The sequence below is a fragment of the Chlorocebus sabaeus genome, chromosome 22 (genome assembly GCF_047675955.1).
Source record: "Chlorocebus sabaeus isolate Y175 chromosome 22, mChlSab1.0.hap1, whole genome shotgun sequence".
In the NCBI taxonomy this organism is placed as follows: domain Eukaryota; kingdom Metazoa; phylum Chordata; class Mammalia; order Primates; family Cercopithecidae; genus Chlorocebus; species Chlorocebus sabaeus.
The window spans coordinates 92419001-92439927 of record NC_132925.1 but is presented as its reverse complement, the minus strand read 5'-3'; the positions used below and the strand labels follow the sequence as shown (position 1 = coordinate 92439927).

Below are 20927 nucleotides of genomic sequence, written 5' to 3'. Positions count from 1 at the left end.
GGGGCACAGTGGTCAGGGCCCGAGTCCACCATCCAGAGGGCGCCCGCACAGGACCACTGCCCTGCCCAAGGTCCACACCCTTCTCACCCAGGACTCCCTCAGTACAGCCAGGGCTGAGGAGGTGGGCGGGGCAAGGCTCAGCCCACTCCTACCTCCATCCGGCGAATGTCAATGGACAGGACAGTGGTGAAAAACAGCATCTGAAGGAAGAAGTCAGACACCAGCCCCACGACGGCAAAGAGACAGAACTCCTGGAATCAGAGCACACGGGGTGGGGTGGAGGGGAGGCGGTGCCATGACCTGACTGCCCCAGCCCTAGAGGAGCAGTGCCCGGACTGCAGCCACCTCAGAACCGGCAGGGCAGCAACAGAGATGAAGAGAGATGCTGGTTGGTCCTCAGCTCACATACCACTAGCAGCTCACCCTGTCTCCACCAGGGGGCAGCAGAAACCCTCACACTTTCTTCAGAAAGGGCTGAAAGGGGAGCGGGGAGGGGGGAGTACCTTCCTTGAATCTTCCGGTCCCCCTAGAGAGGACTGAAGGCCTGATCCAACCTGGAAACCTCTAAGCCCCACCAGCCTGCTCCCCAAAAAGTCCTTCCCCACTGAGCCCCCGCCCTGCTCATGCATCACCAACCCAGCCAGAGCCCAGGCCTGATTCAGGGGCTCTCAAAGGTTCCTAGCCAGCAACTGCCCTGGAACAATGGAGAGAGAGAGGGATTAACTCTCCTCTAAAATTGAAAAAGGGTGAGCTCTCTGCTCCCCAAGCTCTGTCAGCAGACAGAATTTTCTGAGATGTTGGTGTTGAGACCTCTAGCGCATCACCACAGTGCTACTCAGATCTGGGCTAAGACCATGGGGGTACAGATAGTGGCACAGTGGTTGTCTCAGCTCTAATGTCCCAAGACTACCCTATCCTGCAGATACTACTGTGTTCCAGGAGAAGCAGCCCACAGCTCATCTGTTCTCTGTTCACCCCCATCTCTCAGCTGGCCTGCCAGCCCTGGGGGAAAGATGGGGGAGAAAAGATGGCATCCTCCCCTTCCTGCAACTCCTTTTGGAATGGCCGGCATCAGTCTGAGGTTCCAGCTCAGTGCAGGGCCACCTCCACCTCTGCTTACAGCCCACAGCTGAGCAAGGGCACTTTGCCAAGAGCAGGATCACTCTGGGCAATGGGTGGTGGCCCTCCACAGGTCAGGCCAGGCAAGGCCTCTTGTCTGGAGATTGCAGCATGGGTCAGGGCCAAAGGAGGAGACCGGAGGAAGGGTCTAGGAACCCCACGGTGCTTCTCCCTCAGAAATGGGAAACAGGTGTGACTGAAATGGCACAGCCAGTCCCCAGTTTCTGCCATGCCCTTGCAGCCTCCTCCTGCCACCTGGCTGAAGGGGAAGCAGGCAGGGAGGGGTAGGAAGAGAGGGTCAAGCGCAGAGCCTGCCTGGCTAGGCACTCAATCTCGGAACCCAGCCAGAGTTTGCTGAGCACTTCTGAGTCAGGCGTGCCAGGGGCCATCTGTGTGCTATAGTGATCCGCTTGCCAGGCAAAGAGGTCCCACCTCAGAGGCAAGGATGCCTGTGCTGAAGAGGGGAGCACCCTGCCCATGGCTGCACAGCTGGGGAGCACAGCAGTTGCTTCCATGCTCATCCAGGTGGCAGGCCTTGGGGCCTTACCTGGATGGCAGGCACTAGGGTGAAGTAGCCAATGAGGATGATGCCCAGCTCCGTGGCCATGTTCTTCATGATGGACCAGCTCTCGCTGCTTAGGCCTGCAGAGGGTGGCAACAGGGCACAGGGCAGCAAGTGGTCACTCAGCAACATGACTCACACAACCTCAAGAGCCTCGGAGTGGCAGAGGCATGGGGAGGGCCCCCAGCCCTCTGAAGCAGCCATTCCACCAAAGCACCCCAACCCTCAGGGCCCTGCTAATGCCCAGACTCTAAGGGGCTGTCACCACCACACAGCTGCTACAGGGAACAGGTGTTCACAGCCTGGAGGGTGCAGGGGAGAGCTATAACCATCAGAAGGGGGAAGCGGCAGAGTGGAGATGAGAAAATCCACGAGGAAAGCCAAGTGCCACCCACTCCAGCCACATCCAACCTCCGCATGTGGTTCTTGTCTGGTCTGTATGGGCCAGCATGACAGTGTGCCCACCAGCCACATGGCAGAAGCACTCAGGGGGTGGAGGAGCTGGCTGCGTTTTTCCTCAAGCCCCTTCCTGTGGTGAGCCCTGATCCCATGCTATCACACTGTCACATGTCTAAAGCTCTGTGCTCCTACTGGGCAAGGACTATTTCGCCCCATGTCTTCCTAACTCCATATCCAACACGGGGCCTGGCTTATCACAGAGGCTCACAGAGGTTTGCTGGATGAATGGACAGCTGCCTACAGTCCTGTTCCTCACAGACACAGGGTGACAGGAGGTGACGAGGAGGAAGACGCTCAAGTGACCAGACCTTCAAGGCCGCTTCTCCCTTTTCTCATTTTCCCCAAAACCCCAGATCCCTAGCTTCTACCAGCAGGGCCAAAGGGAGCTTTTCTGGCAGCCATGAAGGCAGCATCTCTGAAATGGCCAGACCCTGGGGCTTGGGCTAGTGTGCTGGAGTGAGGCAGTAAGAGAAAATACTAGGCACTAAAATCCCCAAACAGAAAGTCACCACCAAATACAAGCCCCACCCACACTGAAGTGCAGTGGCGTGATTACAGCTCACTGCAGCTTTGACCTCCCAGGCTCAAGCAATCCTCCCACCTCAGCCTCTTGAGTAGGTGCGACCACAGGTGCATGCCACTATGCCCTGCTAATTTTTGTATCTTTTGTAGAGATGGGGTTTCACCATGTTACCCAGGCTGGTCTCGAACTCCTGGGCTCAAGTGATCCACCTGCCTCAGCCTCCCAAAGTGCTGAGATTACAGGTGTGAAGGTGTGAGCCATGGCACGTCCTTTATTGACACATGAACCAGGACGAAGTACGCTCCAGTGGCCCCATGGCTCCCCAGGGCACACACTCAAGAGCTGCCAGGGCCCAGTGGCCCACTGCATATTATGCTGGAGGCAAGAGCAAGGGACATTTCAGGGGCTGTTTGCTCACAGAGCGTCAGCAGCAAGAGGAACAGGCCCCTCTCCAGCCCCTCCTGCAGCCCCCTGCCCAACTCTCCCACTGTGTTACCTTGGGCGATCCGCAGCTTCACCTCCAGGTCTACCGGGGTTGAGACCACGGACTTGGTGAGCACCAACACATTCTCTAACCCAATAACCACCACAAGGTAGGGGAAAATCTCGCTGGGGACAGAGAAGGAGAAGGTGAGGACAGTGCTGTGGTGGTTCCCAACAGACTTGGGCCCTCAGGAAGGCTATGGGGTTTCCAGCCTGTTACAGGGGCTGCTGAGTGACTCCCACAACCACTGGGCAGAAACCCTCCCCTGTCCACCTCACCCAACAAGGCCTGCATCTACACAGTGCTCAGCTTTCAGGCAGGCTCCAGAGCCTTGTGGAGGGGCCAGCAGCTGTCCTGTCTCTAGCCATCTGGCTCAGGGGGGCTGGGAGAGGCCCCTCAGGGAGAGCTGTGCAGCGCCACTGCTAGACCACACTTCTCCCCGCCCTTCCCAGGAGGACTGCTGGCTAAAGACAATGACTGCTGCCAAAACCCACGCCAGTAACTCTGGGTGGACCCATCACAGCTAAATATGCAAGGAGATGAAACCACCCTGAAGGCCCACTCACCTTTGTTGAGAAGCTGTGTGCGGAGAACAACTGTTCCTACAGAAAGCTCTCCCAGCTATCTGAGCCCACCGTCCCACACTCCCCGCAGCAGAACCTAAGAAAGTCTATGTGCGAGGAACGCCAGCTGAGTTATAACTTGCGGGACCTCTGCTTTGGAGCCGAAGGAAGGGAGGGCCCCTGTAGAGGGTACGGCAGACGGTATGGGAGGGCGGTGTTTAACACTATCAGGCTCAGGAAAGGCAGCAGGTATCTAAGAGCAAGGAAACTACCAGAAACAAAACACGACATCGCTTTTCATACGACCAGCCTGATGGTCCAAGGTGGGGGACAGGCCAATCCATAATCCATTAATAACCATTAACAGACAGGCAGGTGGGCCTATCCAGAGCCAAGATCAAAGCCTAACGACAAGCCAAGGGAAGGGCTTCCAGACTAAGGTTCAGAGAGGAGCGGCAAGGGGAAAGTAAACATCGGTGGAAAAGGCAACAAATTACAGTGTGCTCATATCTTCCAAAGAGCTTCCTCTAAAATGAGGCATTTAAATGTTCTAATTATGAAAAAAAAGAAATGTTCTCTTCTCTATCTCACACCTCCAGTGGCTTAAGCCATCAAGCTGCAGTGTGTGTGTGGTGTGTGTATATAGAATATATAAACACAGATGCACAAATCCGACTACACACATGCAATACATACTCATGTATACACAAACACACATACCAACACACACCCCATATATACACACCCAGGCCACAAATACACACTTCTGTACATATGGACACTCACTATAGCTAGATATGCTATGTACAAACACTAGTATGAATACAAGCCAGACAAAGAAGAGGAAGAAATGTACCTCTTAAATGTCAAAAACGACAACATGAAGACGTGAGGTCACAGCAAACACCCAGTCCAGGGAAGGCCAAGTACCCAGAAGTGCAAGGCTCTCTGGCCTGAGCCCACCCTGTGGCCCAGTGGAGCCTGCTGGGGACCTACCCGCCATTGAGGGTGGGCGTCAGGCCGAAGAGTGTGCAGAGTCCCACAGACATGAGCAGCGAGCTGAGCACTGTGACCACGGCAGCCAGGGCCAGCCCCCACTTGGACTTGACCATGTCGATCTTCCCTGGAGGGCAGAGAGGGCACATCAGGGCAGCCCCTCCCACAGCCCCCGGCCCACAGGGGCTCTCGGGAGTAGGTTGCCCTGACAGTTGAGGAAGGGAAAGCTCCTGGTTTCACCAAAGGAAAGGGACAGGCACAAGTACTTCCCAGTGTCATGGACATAGTACACCTTTTAGGAACTCTAACCCAGGAAGGGGCTGAAAGTGAGAAGAGCCCCGGCCCCCACCCAAGCTCCTAAGACCCTGCTGGGAGATAAAGCCCGAGCTCTGATGACCACCAGGTGTGTTCTATCTCTCTAGCCCAAGCCACCTCCAGAGGCAGGGAAGCAGGTGACATGGAAATGCCCATTTAGCTTGGAGAAAGCTCCCGGTCTCCCTGCCATGAACCTACGCGTGGAGAAGTAGATGTAGGCAAACAAGATGATGTAGGTGGTCACAAGGGGGATGAGCTCAGCGACACCAATCTCCTCCTTGAAGTGCACGTGGACCAGGCTCTCTGCCCGAAGGCTGCAGTTGGGACTGGGGTGCAGAAGCATCAGGCGGGCACGCAGGCTGCCCAGGAACCTGGTGAAGGAGCAGGGTGGGGGTAGACGGAAGTGTTGCTCTTGGTTCCGGGGACAAAGACAATCCCTGGACAGAGGGTCCATTAGGACCTCCCTCCTGCCCCTGTGTTGGAAGGGAACTTCTCTCTGGTGCCTGAGCTTCTCTGTAGTCTCCAGGGGCGCTGGGAAAATCACAGAGGGGCAAAGTTTTCTCAGGAGCCCCTCCTGCTCCTTTCTCAGCCTCCCTTTCCAGACCTACTCTACACTCGCTTTTTATTTATTTTCCTATTTTATTTTTTGAGACAGAGTCTCGCTCTGTCGCCCAGGCTGGAGTGCAGTGGTGAGATCAGGGCTCACTGCAAGCTCCGCCTCCCAGGTTCACGCCATTCTCCTGCCTCAGCCTCCTGAGTAGCTGGGACTACAGGCGCCTGCCACCTCGCCCGGCTAATTTTTTGTATTTTTAGTAGAGACGGGGTTTCACTGTGTTAGCCAGGATGGTCTCGATCTCCTGACCTCGTGATCTGCCCGTCTCAGCCTCCCAGCATCTGGGATTACAGGCATGAGCCCCCACGCCTGGCCTCCAACACTCTTGATTGCCAAAGGCCCAGGAGAGGTGATCAGAAGCACCTCGAGTGCCGTTGCCAGTTAGGGAGGTGCCTGCAGTGCCCCACTGGGAAGGACTCAGGGCATACAGGGCTCACTAGCAACCAGCTGGGGATGCCTGCCCTAGGCTCAAGAGAGACCAAAGGAGGCACCAGGACACTGAGACTGCCAGCCCTGCGTTAGTCCCCTATGCTTAACCAGCTGTCAGGTCATCCCCATTAAAATGTGGTAGACAGTATCATCTAGTCTAAGGGATGTAAACATTTCAACAGGAGGCCTGGAAACTCTCCAAGTTTCCAGGGGGGCATTCAGAACACTCTAACCAGAAGAGGGACTACTCAAAGCCTCATGTCACCCAGCAGACCAGTCAAGAGCCCAGGGTGCTGTCAATCTTACTTGGCATGGTAGCGCTGGAAGACCAGGGTGATGGTGTAGGAGACCATCCTCTTCCTGGTGTAGAGGCTCACCCCGCTGTACTTCCCGGGAACACCAAACAACAAGTCTGCAAGTAGAAACCAGCAGGTACTGACAAAGAAATGACAGCTACTGCAGAGCCACCAAGGACCCCTTTTTCACCCTCACCCTGGGAACAAAGGGTAAACCCTTATCTGCCTAAGTACACATCAAAAAAACAGCGACCAATGGGCACCCTTGCAGGTCTGAAGGGAACTTGTACTGCAGCTACCTTTGAGCGTGGCTGAAGTCTGCAGGGTTTTAGGCTCGTGCTGGTGGATGGTCCCAATGATGTCAGGATCAGCATGGAAGCGTTCCCGGTCATTCTGCCAGAAATTCCCAGGGGACAGCAGCAGGCATCCATGCTCAGGGAGTAGGTTCCTGAGCTTCCTGAGGCCTGGCAGCAGGTCGGTCACTTGCAGACACAACTCCTCCAAGCTCCTGGTCCCAGAGCTGCACAGGAGACAGGACAAGGAACCTGCTGTGTCTGCCACCACAGGGCAGATCTGCGGTACTTAGGGGATGTCCTCTGTCTGTTCTTCAATACCCCACATTTGCTCTCTGGTAACGCCAAAGAGCCTGACCACTAGGGCAGCAGGGGAAAGTACTTCCAGGTGGCCAATAACCTAACCATGTGGCTGTCTGACTTTAAGCGCATCTGAAGCCCAAAAGCCCGTCAGCATTGAGGACAGGCAAGTGTACTATGAGAGCATGCACAATCCCGCCCACTAAAACACCCTGGCCAGTTCAGTGGGTGAGGAGGGACTGGGGTAAATCTGGGGCTTCATTTAGTTCACCAAAATATCTGTCAACGCCACTAGCTAACTAAAACCTGGCAGTGATGCAGCTTGCCAATTACACACATTGTATGCCGAGCCAGCATAACCCAGGGACCCACTGACAGGCAGGGGAGCACAACCTGGGCTGGGGCTTCAGAAGGTACCCCCCGGTAGAGCTTGCTTCTCGTCGGCAGAGACACCACCATTACATTCACACCATAACCCACAGGCAGGAAGCCACGTGGGTCATGAGTCAGCTCAGTGGACACTGACTCCATCTGAGATGTAAGGATGAGACTCAGGGCTATGTGTGTGCCATCTGCATAGGTCTAAGGGGAATGCAGCCACTGTGGACCCACAAGGATGCTGAGAAATTCAAGGCTGGCTCACCCTCCATCCTTCTTGCTTGTTCTATCTCTGCAGAGCTGACTGGCTCACTGGAGTTACACTGAGGACTGTAACTCTCCCTTCAGTACAGAAGGGGATTTAGGGAGGCAAGGGTCCCTGAGGGGGTACCTGTCTCTCAGCACGTGGTTCCGGATCTCCTCCACCAGTTGGAATGCCCGGGACAAAGGTGAACGAAATACATCTACTGCCAGGAGGTTCTTGTGCCAGGGAAACACTGAGGACTTCACAAATATCTGCTGGACGTAAGCCACCGGGGCACCCACATACTGCAGAAGAAATGAGGGAGGGCAGAAAGGGCAGCTGAGCACAGGAGGAAGGAACACGGTCCAATTCAAGGGATTTAATGGGCATCAGAAACCATGCCCCACAGAGTTAAAGAAACCAATGACTAACACAAGTTCTTGAGTTTGCAGGATGGCAGATAAGAAAAGAAACAATTTGCTGAAACCCAGAAACTCCCTCCGCTTATGAGATAAAAGAACTGGCTGAAATAAGCTGGAACCAAGATGGCCGACTGGAGTTGTGCAGAATGACCCTGCCGCCGTCACAGCCTGAATTTCCACTGCATGTTTCATACTAACTCCCCTGGAATTTGCACATGAGATGCATGAGGTGGCATCAAGAGATAACCGGGCATGCTCAAGGACTTTCCAGAAATCCCCCTTCCTTCCACCAATCATCTGCTAATCCTAGTATCCACCCTCTAAACCTTTTCTAATAAAATTACTGCCTTAAAGCCAGCACAGGGAGACAGATGTGAGCTGGACTCCTGTCTCCTAGGGAGTCAACCTTCAATATAAAGCTTTCTTTTCCCCAAATCTCAGTGTTGTAAGTATTGGCTTCTAGCACATTGGGCAGCGAGCCTCTTTTGCTCAATAACACATCTACTATGGGCAAAGCGTATGTGGGACCAGGTGTAGGCAAACTATGGCCTGTAGGCCAAATTAGGGCCCACGCCTGTTTTTCTTTTTGAGACAGGGTCTTGCTCTGTTGCCCAATCATGGCTCACTGCAACCTCAATCTCCCAGGGTCAAGAGATCCTCCCACCTCAGCACCCCCACCCACCAAGTAGCTGAGACTAGAGGTGTGCACCACGCCTAATTTTCAAAAATGTTTTGTAGGGACAGGGTATCACTATGTTGCCAGGCTGGTCTTGAACTCCTGGGCTCAAGCGATCCTCCCATCTTGGCCTCCCAAAGTGCCACACCTGGCTAACTTCTTTATTTTCTGTAGAGATGGGGTCTCACTATGTTGCCCAGGCTGGTTAGTGCCTATTTTTCCACCTCCAATTTTTACTGAAGCACAGCCACACCCCTACCATTACTATTGTCTATGACTGCAACAGAGGCCGTCTGGCCCGCAAAGCCTAAATGCTTACTATCTAGCCCTTTATGGAACATGTCTGCTGACCGCACTATAGACTCCACACTCCCCAAAGCATGTAGCCTGTCTTACTGATCCAGGTTTTGTCACTTGCAGCCGAGTAGCGGGTTTTGAAGATCAAAGGACCCAATTTTAAATCACAGCTTTCCAAACATATGACCTTGGAAACACTTTTGACATCTCTGGATTTCAATTTCCTCACTGTGAAAGTGGAACAACGACATTCACCCTGCAGCATCAAGATGCATGCACACACCACACACGCATACAAACAGTGTCTGAGAGATTAGCAGAAATATCAGCAATGAACAATCAGGCACTTCACTTCATCTGACCCTCACAACAGCCTGATGAGAAGCAAGGAAGGCTCAGGCATCGTGCCCGCCTAGAGCTTCACACTCCAGGCAGAGTGGTGCAAGGACTCAAACCAAGGTCCCCTCACTAAATATCACACACTTTTCTCACTAGAATCTGCCATCTACCCTTCAAGAGCTTAACAGGGATGTAAATGACAAGCATGTTCACACATGCAACCCTCAGTGACAGGCATGTCACGGAGCACCTCAAAACATGCTGGGTCAGCCATGGCAAGAGTACGGCCCAGGAGAAGCTAAGTGGAGCCATAAAGTTAGAAAAGAATAGGTAGGAGAGGGGCAGGAGGGAATGTGAGTTGCAAGGGATGCTGAGAGCACAGAAGGCACCAAGGAAACCTGTCAGGGGATAACAGAAATTACAAGGAAGATGATAAGCAGGCTTAGACTGAAGCCTGACTAAGCTGTCAGAATTTTAATCAATTGACAAAGCGAAGCCCAGTGTCTCTGAGGTGAAGGGGCAACCTGATGAAAGTAGTGCTCTGGAAAGACTCCCCTGGAGGTGGCGACAACTGGAGACAAGGAAAGACGGTCCTAGACAGTGGTGTACTGCGAGCTATGGACTGAAGGGGGCAGGGCCCAGCCCAGCTGAGGGATGAGGGGCTGTCCCCACGCCTGGGCTGCAGTCAGGAACTCCAAGGGACATGTGTGTGGATGAAGGGGAGGTCATAGGGCCACTCACCGACGCAGTACTCCAGGTTACAGCATAGGGAAGGGCCAAGATGCTGAGCAAGCACAGCAAGTTAATGCCTCCTGGGACCCTGGGCACAAGGGAACCAGAGGCAACCATCTGAGCCTTGTGAACTTGATGTGGCTGTGCCTTAGTGAGGGCTCTGGGAACAAAAGGCCTCATCCACTTTGTCTTCTGTACCACACTCAGCCACTAAAAGCTGCTGGGAGGTACAGAGGCACCTGGATGGAGCTGGCTGCCACAGGCTGTGACCAGAAGCTCACACAGGCCTGAGCAGGGAAGGAGCACTAACCTGGTAAGGAAGAGGTGGGCAGGGCCCACACTCACTGTGCTGAGCTCCCACAGTCCCTACTTAATATTCAAGAGAGAAATGGACATAGAAACACTGGTATCTTGAGTGGGTGATGGAGGAAGTAAGGGCCAGTGGGGTCCAGATGCCCCTAGGCAAAAGACTCTTAACAGTGAGAGGCGGCCGGGCGCGGTGGCTCAATCCTGTAATCCCAGCACTTTGGGAGGCCGAGACGGGCGGATCACGAGGTCAGGAGATCGAGACCATCCTGGCTAACACGGTGAAACCCCGTCTCTACTAAAAAAAATACAAAAAACGGCCGGGCGCGGTGGCTCAAGCCTGTAATCCCAGCACTTTGGGAGGCCGAGACGGGCGGATCACGAGGTCAGGAGATTGAGACCATCCTGGCTAACACGGTGAAACCCCGTCTCTACTAAAAATACAAAAAACTAGCCGGGCGAGGTGGCGGGTGCCTGTAGTCCCAGCTACTCGGGAGGCTGAGGCAGGAGAATGGTGTAAACCCGGGAGGCGGAGCTTGCAGTGAGCTGAGATCCGGCCACTGCACTCCAGCCCAGGCGACAGAGCGAGACTCCGTCTCCAAAAAAAAAAAAAAAAAAAATACAACAAACTAGCCGGGCGAGGTGGCGGGCGCCTGTGGTCCTAGCTACTTGGGAGGCTGAGGCAGAAGAATGGCGTAAACCCGGGAGGCAGAGCTTGCAGTGAGCTGAGATCCGGCCACTGCACTCCAGCCTGGGCGACAGAGCGAGACTCCGTCTCAAAAAAAAAAAAAAAAAAAAAAAAAAAAAAAAAAAAAAAAAAAAAAAAAAAAAAACAGTGAGAGGCTGTGGCAGGCAGCCTTCTAACACAGTCCCCAGCAGTCCACACCTCCTGGTGCTCATGCCCTTGTGTAATCCCATCCCCTTAAGAGTGGGCTGGACCTAATGATCTGCCTCTGACAAACAAATACAGCCAAAACAATAAGAAATCACTCTTCCAATTAGGTTACAAAAGACTATGACTCCTTCTCCCACCCTGGCCCCGTTCTTTTGGGAGCCACCATTCTGATGAAACCAGCCACCACACTGCGAGTTGCTCAGGGAAGGCCTATGTGGCAAGGAATTGAGAGAGGCCTTCAGCCAACGCACAGTGAGGAACTGAGATCCTCAGCCCAACAGCCTGTAAGGAACCTACCTTTAAGTGAGCTTGGACGGGGATCCTCCCCAAGTTGACCTTTGAGATGGCAGTAGCCTTGGCTGACGGTTCTATTGTAGTCTTGTGAGAGACCCTGAGCTAAAGGACCCAGATAAGAAAACCATGGCTCAGAGAGATAAAATGAAGTGTCCGAGGTCACACAGTTGATAGGCAACAGAGCCAGGACTGAAACTCAGAGCTGGGTAGCTCTGAAGAATGTGAGTCTCATGGAGAACAACATACAGAAGGAAAGGCCTAGCACAAGCAGCGTGGGAGAGGAGCTGAGGTTCTGGGGGCCCTGGAGTCTACAGCCACCACAGTTCAGAGCATGAGGCTCCCATCCAGAGCTTCCTGGAAACCCTGTGTCCACGCTCACACAGCCACCACAAACACTGCAATGTTGGCCGTAGAAGTCTGGCATGCAACAAGCCCAGCCACCGCTGTGGACCTGCCAGCTGGTCTTGGTGTGAGGCTCAGGTTTTCACAATGAGCCAGTCCTGGGGACCCAGGCAATGCTGGAGACCTCAGGTTTTTGAAAAACAGAATCCTTCCTTTCTATTTAGATAGAGCAACCTAGAGCTCCAGGTATTTTACCTTCACACTGGTGCACCCGTGGGCTCCCTCAGAACAGGATGTGGAGGACTCCTGCCACTCAGCTCTTCCTACAGAAAAGACCTCCTGATCCTTGCCCTCCAACCCTGGTGGGCAAGGGCTGTGGTGGGAAGAGCAGGCTCAGGAGACCTGCCTGAGTTCAAATCCCAGTGCCACCACTCCCTGGCTGTGTCCCTTGGATGATGGTCTCTATACTCTCCAAGCCTTGTCCCTTACTGAGGGAAATGAGAATAAAACCTCAGACCTCACTAGAGCACCGTGAGGACCAAAAAAAACAACTCCTGGGAACCATCTAGATCTAGCAAAGTATCTGAAAATGTATTAGTTATATCATTTCTATTATCCCCTAAAACTATGAAAACTGGAGTTGGTGTCCCATGCACAATCATCTCAGTCTACAAGTTTCTCCAAATTCAATACGATGGGTCTCCTTATCACCACTGTCATCGAGTCATTGCCTCTAAGGGAATGGCTTCCCAATGCCTACGGAATTAAAAGTTTAAACTTCACAGGCCAGGAGATTCAAGCTGGTTCCACCTACCACGCTCCAAGAAAAACTGCAGACTCACTGTCTCCTAAATAAGCCACACTGTTTCTTTATTCAACAAGAAACCTTTCTTGAGCATCTACTCTGTGTAAAACATTGGAGTATATAAACTTGAAGGAAACATGACTCCAATGGGGTCTTCATGTAGAACACAGAGAAGAAGCAGAGGACACACTGCAAGAGAGCTGGGGAAGGCTTCCTGGAGCTTCACGGAGCTGAGGGATAAAGCCTAAGGAGGGTACTTCTGGTGCACACCACAGGGCAGTCCAAGCACACGAATCTTCATTCTCCCCTCTGTTTGACCAGCCAGACTTGATCAATGACAATGATGGCAATGGCGACAGCCACAAACACTGCTGAATGCAAGCGACGAGCCAGGCACTATGCTAAACCCTTGCATTCTTTCGCTTAATCATATGAATTACAGTGTATAATGTAGGTATAATTATCCCATTTTATGGATGTGGAAACTAAGGTACAAGGTGATAGTAACTTGCCCAAGGTCACAAAGCTGGAAAACATAGTCTCTACTGTTTCTGCTTTGTTCTTCTCTTCCTCTGGTAAAAACATCCCTCTGCCCAGAGAGAACCGCCCTTCCCCAAGAGTGGCCACAGAGGCCAATGGTCACAGTGACGACACAGGGTAACCCTCACTCTGAGCACAAAGACATGGCAGAACTGACTGGAGTCCTTTCTGGAGGACACATAAAGGTTTAACTGTAGGGTGCAGCCATCAATCTCATTGTGGAGAAGCACCTAGCAAAAGGGGAGGAGGAGGGCTACATAAAAAGAGAGCCATCTCCAACAGAGAGAAAAATCCACAATTCAACAAAAAGAAGTCAAACAACTCAAAATGGGGACATCTGAACACACACATCACAAAGGAAGACAGGCAAATACAATAAGCACTTGAAAAAGGGACTAAGGTCATTAGTCATCTGGGAAATGAAAATTCACATCACAATCACAATGAGATTTCTCTATATTAGAATATGGCTTTTAAAAAAATCCAAACAACTGAATACACCAAGAACTTTACAGCACAAAGACTGAACCTTAATGTATGGGAATTTTTCAATAATTTAGGAGGCCAAAGTATATAAAAAGAAGGACATTTCATCTCTGTAGTCCTCATTCTGAAAACCAAAGTCCACAGTGAAATTCTTAAGTCCAAAGTATATTCAGATTTTCTCAAGTTTTTGCCTAATGTCCTTTTTCTTTTCCAGGATCCCATCCAGGAAACCACGTTACATTTAGCTGTAGTGTCTCCCGAGGCTTCTTGTAGCTTGTGACAGTTTCTCAGACTTCTCTTGCTTTTGATGATACTGACAGCTCGAGGCATTTTGCAGGGTGTCCCTCAACTAGGATTTGTCTGATGTTTTACTCATGATTGGACTGGGGCTATGGATTTGGGGGAGGAAGATCAGCAGTAAAATGTCCTCCTCCTCACATACCAAGAGCACAATCAATCATTGTGATTTATCACTGCTGCTTTAACCCCAATCACTTACTGTAGGAGGTGTCTATCAGGCTTCTCCACTGTAAAGTTACTTTTTCTCACAATCACACTGTCCTCTTTGGAAGAAAGTCATCAGGCATAGTCCACACTTTAGGATACATTACTTAGAATTATTCTGCCCAGGAAATTTGTCTATTGTCATCCATTCATTTATTTATATTTATTCAAGCATATGGACTCAGGATGGACTCACAAAGAATTATTTTATATTTTGGGTTATAATTCAATACTGGTTTATTTTGTTGCAAAAACTGCTTTAGGCCAGGCACGGTGGCTCACGCATGTAATCCCAGCACTTTGGGAGGCTGAGGCGGACGGATCACAGGGTCAGGTGATGGAGACCATCCTGGCCAACATGGTGAAACCCTGTCTCTACTAAAACACAAAAAATTAGCCGGGCGTGGTGGCGTGCGCCTGTAGTTCCAGCTACTCGGGAGGCTGAGGCAGGGGAATCACTTGAACCCGGGAGGCGGAGGTTCCAGTGAGCTGACATCGCGCCACTGCACTCCAGCCTGGGTGACAGAGCAAGACTCTGTCTCAAAAAAAAAAAAAGGAAAACAAAAAGAAAAAAAATTGCTCTAGCACTGACCACTGGGAGCTCTTTCAATTTGCCCCCCTATGTCTCTTTGACATACACTATATTCATTTCAAACTTTGAAAAATATTTGTCTTCTCTTCCCAAACAGTATAGGATCTCCTCAAGGGCAGTGAGCCTCTATCTGTCCCTCACATCATTCCACACCACGCACATGCAACAAACGAGTGCTGAACTGAGCAACGAGCAGAGCAGGGAGGGAAGTTTTGGCTCCCTGGTATAGGCAGCAGATGCCTGCAATGTGCTGTCTACTGCCCGAGTCTCCTATTTTCCCTTTTATTTTTTATTTTTAAAAATTTTTTTAGAGACAAGGTCTCACTTTGTTGCCCCAGCTAGACTGCAATGGTATGATCATGGCTCACTGCAGCCTTGAAATGCTGGGCTCAAGTGATCCTCCTACCTCAGCACTGGGATTACAGGTATGCAACACTGCACCCAGCCCTGTTGTCCCTTTGGAAACCATCCTCTCTCACTCCCAGCGAGGTGCTGACGACAACAATGAAATACCTGCCTTTAGCCATAGGGCTTGGGAAGGGGACAGGCAGGTAACCCTATTCATAGCCAACAGGGCTCCCTTTCATCTTCCATTGGATTGAATGATGCAAAAACATAGGGCTGAATCTGCTAGGGCCACTGTTGGGAAGACCAAGAGTGAAGCTGATCCAGAGAGGACAAAGTCAAGAAATGGATTCCTTTTGAGGCTCAAACTATATTGTACTTAAGTCAGCCCTGCACCTGGCTGAGTTATATGAACCAAAAACTCCCTTTCACTTACTCTGATTTGGGTTGAATTTTCTGTTCTTCATAACTAAAACAGTCCTTACCACCCACTTCAGTATCGCTGGCCTGTATCTTTATCAAGAACAGTCAATGGAGGTGAGATAACTGACCACTGAGCTGTGTGACACCAAGTGACTGCGCTGGGCCCAAGTCTCCTTCTCAATCCTGCAGGGGATGAGGGCTCCAATCAGAGAGAGAGAAAATGGACAATCCTCCTGATTCCAGAGCCCTCCTGTTACTCTGCACCAACACTTTCTGTCATCATCTCATCATTCAAAGAGCTCACAAACACTACACACCCCTTACAGCCTCATCATTAAACATCTACTCCACACCAATGGGCCAAATGAAATCTTCTAGTCAGGAAACACAAATACTCCCTTATCTGCCAAAATTGAATTAAAAGGTTAATGAAGGCTGGACACAATGGCTCATGCCTGTAATACCAGCACTTTGGGAGGCTGAGGCAGGCGGATCACCTGAGGTCATGAGTTAGAGACCAGCCTGGCCAACATGGTGAAACCCCGTCCCTATTAAAAACACAAAAATTAGCCAGGTGTGGTGGCAACATGCCTGTAGTCCCAGGTACTCGGGAGGCTGAGGCGGGAGAATCGCTTTCAACCCAGGAGACAGAGGTTCCAGTGAGCTGAGATCACGCCACTGCACTCCACCCTGGGCAACAGAGTGAGACTCCATCTCAAAACAATAAAAATAAAATGGTTAACGAAGGTAAAAGGTTTAACCAAGAAGGTCCCATAATGAGCCAGTGAGCCAATGGCCAACCAGGGCCATAAAGCCACAAAACTGGTTTCACCACAAAACTGGTTTCAGCCAGCATCAGACCATGCACCCTTTGACCTTCATAGGCAGAGCCCCATGAAGCCAGGGTTGTGCACTCCACACTGACACCATGTATAGTTGTGCCACAGACCAATCTTACTAGATATGCCTCTATTTCAGCCACAGAGTCAAGTTCATAACAAGTTACCTGACTACTACGTTAACCAAAAAGGAAATGGGAATATGCTATGACTGTCAGAGAGAAGCGGGAGGGGAGCTCTGTTCACTGAGCTTTGGTTTTCCTCAACAACAGATTCAGCAAGTCCAGCACCAATCCGGGGACCACAGAACAACACAGGAAGAAAGGGCACTTTGTCCATACCTGACAGGCAAAAGGTACAGAGATGAGCTAGTCAAGCTTCAATGAGCTCCAAATAATGAGTGCGGTATGATGGTGAGTTAGGTCCCTTGACTGAGTCCCTCAACTGAAGACCTTTTTTCTCCTTTATATATCAGTGCTCGGCCCAGAGTCAGTCAACTGAAAACAGTACAGTCCAGAAGGAACAGAGGGCTAGGGTCAGGAGACCTAGAGTTCCAAACTAAATAACTGGCCGGGCGCAGTGGCTCATGCCTGTAATCTCAGCACTTTGGGAGGCTGAGGCGGGTAGACCACCTGAGGGCAGGAATTCGAGACCAGCCTGGCCAACATGGTGAAACCCCATCTCTAATAAAAATACAAAATTAGTTGGGCGTGGTGGCGCACACCTATAGTCCCAGCTATTCGGGAGGCTAAGGCAGGAGAATCACTTGAACCCAGGAGGCAGAGGTTGCAGGGAGCCGAGATCACACTACTGCACTCCAGCCTGGGCAACAGAGCAAGACTAAACTAAAAAAATTTAAAAATTAAAAAAATAAATAAGTAACGGAGGCACTTAATCATTCTGGGCCCCAGCTTCCTGACCTGGAAAAGAGATTTAGAATCTGCACTTTTTGGACTGTGAGGATAAAACAGGACCTGACAGATCTGAAAAAATTAGGTGCACAATACAAATACTAGACAGCGCTGGAACTCTATGTCAGACCACTCTCAGGGATGTGCAATTGTTCTGACTGCCCAGGGACAAGAAAGAGGAAGCCTGTGTGTCTGCCAGGATACTGCCACACACCCACGCCCCATGTGTGAGCAACTCAGGGTATGAACCCAGACCCGGCTGGCCACAGCCAGAACAAACACAGATCTCAGTTTTACTACAATAGTTACGCGTTGGCATCATTTGGGGTTTCCTTTCAAAAAAAGTTACTCAATAAATGTATAAACTAGCCAGGCGCAGTGGCTCACACCTGTAATCGTAGTACTTTGGGAAGCCGAGATGGGTGTAATCACCTGAGGTCAGGAGTTCAAGACCAGCCTGGCCAACAAGATGAAACCCCGTCTCTACTAAAATTACAAAAATTAGCTGGGCATGGTGGCGGGTGCCTGTAATTCCAGCTACTCGGGCGGCTGAGGCAGTAGAATTACTTGAACCCGGGAGGTGGAGATTGCAGTGAGCCAAGATTGTGCCACTGCACTCCAGCCTGGAGCAAAACTCCATCTCAAAAAAAAAAAAATGTATAAACTAAGCATCTAAATGGTACACTGATAAAGCTGTTAAAGTACATGAATTCACAAATCAGAAGCTGACCAACCTCAATCTCACTGGCAGATCCCTGCCTCAGCCAATCTCCACCCAATGCTCTGTGCTGGCCTCAGGAACATGCCGAGTACCCACCCACTCAGGCTGCTCCGTAGGCTCTTCTTGTTTGTGGTCAGAGTCCACAGGCGGGGGCGAGTAATCCTTTACAGGGGTGGTGAATTCCACAGGTCCTGTTCCTGGCAAGGGGAGTTTCAGCAGTGGGTAGCTGGGATGAACAAAAAGGAGAAAGGAGTTAGACACTATGAGGGGCAGTCCTCTCTCAGCAGTGACACAGGAGCCACTGGAGTTAATAGCTAAATTCTGTGAGGACTGTACAAATGTGCAAAATATTAGAATCACAAAATTGCAAAGCCAAAACTCAGAAGTCATCTAGATTAGAATTTTTCTTTTTTCTTTTTTTTTTTTTTTTCTGAGACGGAGTCTTGCTCTGTTACCCAGGCTGGAGTGCAGTGGCCGGATCTCAGCTCACTGCAAGCTCCGCCTCCCGAGTTTACGCCATTCTCCTGCCTCAGCCTCCCGAGTAGCTGGGACTACAGGCGCCCGCCACCTCGCCCAGCTAGGTTTTTGTATTTTTTAGTAGAGACGGGGTTTCACCGTGTTAGCCAGGATGGTCTTGATCTCCTGACCTTGTGATCCGCCCGTCTCGGTCTCCCAAAGTGCTGGGATTACAGGCTTGAGCCACCGCGCCCGGCGAATTTTTCAAACTTATTTTAGTCACATAAACCTTACAAAGAAGCCCAACTGGTAAAACAGACTGTTCTGTTAAATGTTTTCAGGCTGTATAAGCTAAGTATGTATAAGTATGCTTAGTTATAACATTATATATAACATTAATATATATAAACATATACACACACACACACACACACACACACACACAGATAGATAGATAGGTGCCCGCCACTACACCCAGCTAATTTTTGTATTTTCAGTGGAGACGGGGTTTCATCATGTTGGCCAGGCTGGTCTTGAACTCCTGACCTCAGGTGATCCACCCACCTCGGCCTCCCAAAGTGCTGCGATTATAGGCGTGAGCAACCATGCCTGGCTAGCTTATACATTTAATGAGTAACTTTTACTGAAAGGAAACACCAACATTAATACCAACATGTTATAATATATAACACTATATATATCTTTTCAGGCTGGGCGCAATGGGTTATGCCTGTAACCGCAGCACTTTAGGAGGCCCAGGCTGGAGGGTTGCTTGAGCCCAGAAGTTTGAGACTAGCCTGGACAACATAGTGAGACCTCCTCTCTAAAGAAAATAAAAAAAATTAGCCAGGCATGGCAGTATGAGCCTGTGGTCCTAGCTACTCAGGAGGCTGAGGTGGGAGGACTGCTTAAGCCTAGCGGAAGAGGCTGCTGTGAGCCATGATTACACCACTGCACTCCAGCCTGGGCAACATAAGACCCCTGTCTCTGAAAGAAAAAAGTTTTCAGAGACTTAATAAAGGCAAGATGCTAAACACAAACAAAAAAATCACCTTGCCAAATCAGACATAAGGGAACAATAAAAAACAAAATTGGGGGTACCTTTAAAAATCCAGGATTCCAATTCAGATAGCTAAGCAACTGTTCCACTTGAAGGGACAGACCATGAAAATTATGTATAATTTACTAAGGATGTGGTTTATACTAGGATCATGAGGAAAGTAAGTTAATGGACCCAATATATGCAAAGGAAAAGCCCTGACCCTGCATCCAAAAGTTGGCAAATAAGCCGGGTGCAATGGCTCAAGCCTGTCATCCCAACACTCTAGGAGAGGCCAAGTAGGCAGATCATTGGAGCTCAGGAGTTTGAGATCAGACTGAGCAAAAGAGTGAAATCCCATCTCTACCAAAAACACAAAAAATTAGCGGGGCGTGGTGGTGTGCACCTGTGGTCCCAGCTACTGGCTGAGGCAGGAGGATCATTTGACCCTGGGAGGTGGAGGCTGCAGTGAGCTGAGGTCATGTCACTACACTCTAGCCTACGTAACACGGTGAGACCCCATCTCAAGTGAAAAAAAAGAAAAAAGAAAAAGTTGGCAAATAGATGTACATTTTGTTTCACATCTCACTTTCTTAAAATTTAGAAATAACTTCTATATAGTACAATGTACAGATCTTAAGTATAAAGTGCAGTAAGTTTTTACATGTGTGTATCTGTGTAACTACCATCTAGATCAAGCTACAGAACATTTCCAGAGTCTCAGAAGGCAGCCTTGTTCCCACTCCCAGTCAACAGCACACCACCCAACCACCAAAGGTAACTATTAGAATCTCTATCACCATAAATTAGTTTTGCCTATTTTTGAATGTCATATAAATGAAATCATCCATTCTACTTATATACTCTTTTGTGACGGTCTGCTTTCACTCAAATTCTATCTGCTAGATTCCTCCACACTGGTGCACACAGCAGATCATTCCTTTTTGGATACATACTGTTCCACTAATGAATAAAGTATAGTGGATTTGTCTGTTCCACTGGTTGAGGAACATTTGGTTGTTTCTGGTTTGAGCTATTAAGAGTAAAGTTGAGCCAGGCGCAGTGGCTCACGCCTGTAATCCCAGCACTTTGGGAGGCCGAGGCGGGTGGATCACCTGAGATCGGGAGTTTGCGACCAGCCTGACCAATAGGGAGAAACCCTGTCTCTACTAAAAATACAAAATTAGCTGGGTGTGGTGGCGCATGCCCGTAATCCTAGCTACTCAGGAGGCTGAGGCAGGAGAATCACTTGAACCCGGGAGGCGGAGGTTGCGGTGAGCTGAGATGGCACCATTGCACTCTAGCCTGGGCAACAAGAGCGAAACTCCATCTCAAAAAAAAAAAAAAAAAAAAAAAAAAGAATAAAGTTGGCCAGGCCGGGTGGCTCAC

General features: G+C 50.3%; 1 protein-coding gene across 3 annotated transcripts in view; it reads right to left on the bottom strand.

Annotated features, from left to right (window-relative positions):
* Positions 1 to 20927, bottom strand: part of SCAP (SREBF chaperone) — a 70381-nt gene that overhangs the window by 6700 nt on the left and 42754 nt on the right. For all 3 annotated transcript variants that reach the window (XM_007984051.3, XM_007984052.3, XM_073010260.1), the window contains exons 3-11: positions 18140 to 18269; positions 7722 to 7879; positions 6659 to 6879; positions 6370 to 6475; positions 5220 to 5392; positions 4707 to 4833; positions 3160 to 3272; positions 1667 to 1761; positions 153 to 251 (exon numbers count right to left, since the gene is read on the bottom strand). In XM_007984051.3, the coding sequence (XP_007982242.2) occupies positions 153 to 251; positions 1667 to 1761; positions 3160 to 3272; positions 4707 to 4833; positions 5220 to 5392; positions 6370 to 6475; positions 6659 to 6879; positions 7722 to 7879; positions 18140 to 18269 (1222 nt within the window). The remainder of the gene's footprint in view (positions 1 to 152; positions 252 to 1666; positions 1762 to 3159; positions 3273 to 4706; positions 4834 to 5219; positions 5393 to 6369; positions 6476 to 6658; positions 6880 to 7721; positions 7880 to 18139; positions 18270 to 20927) is intronic.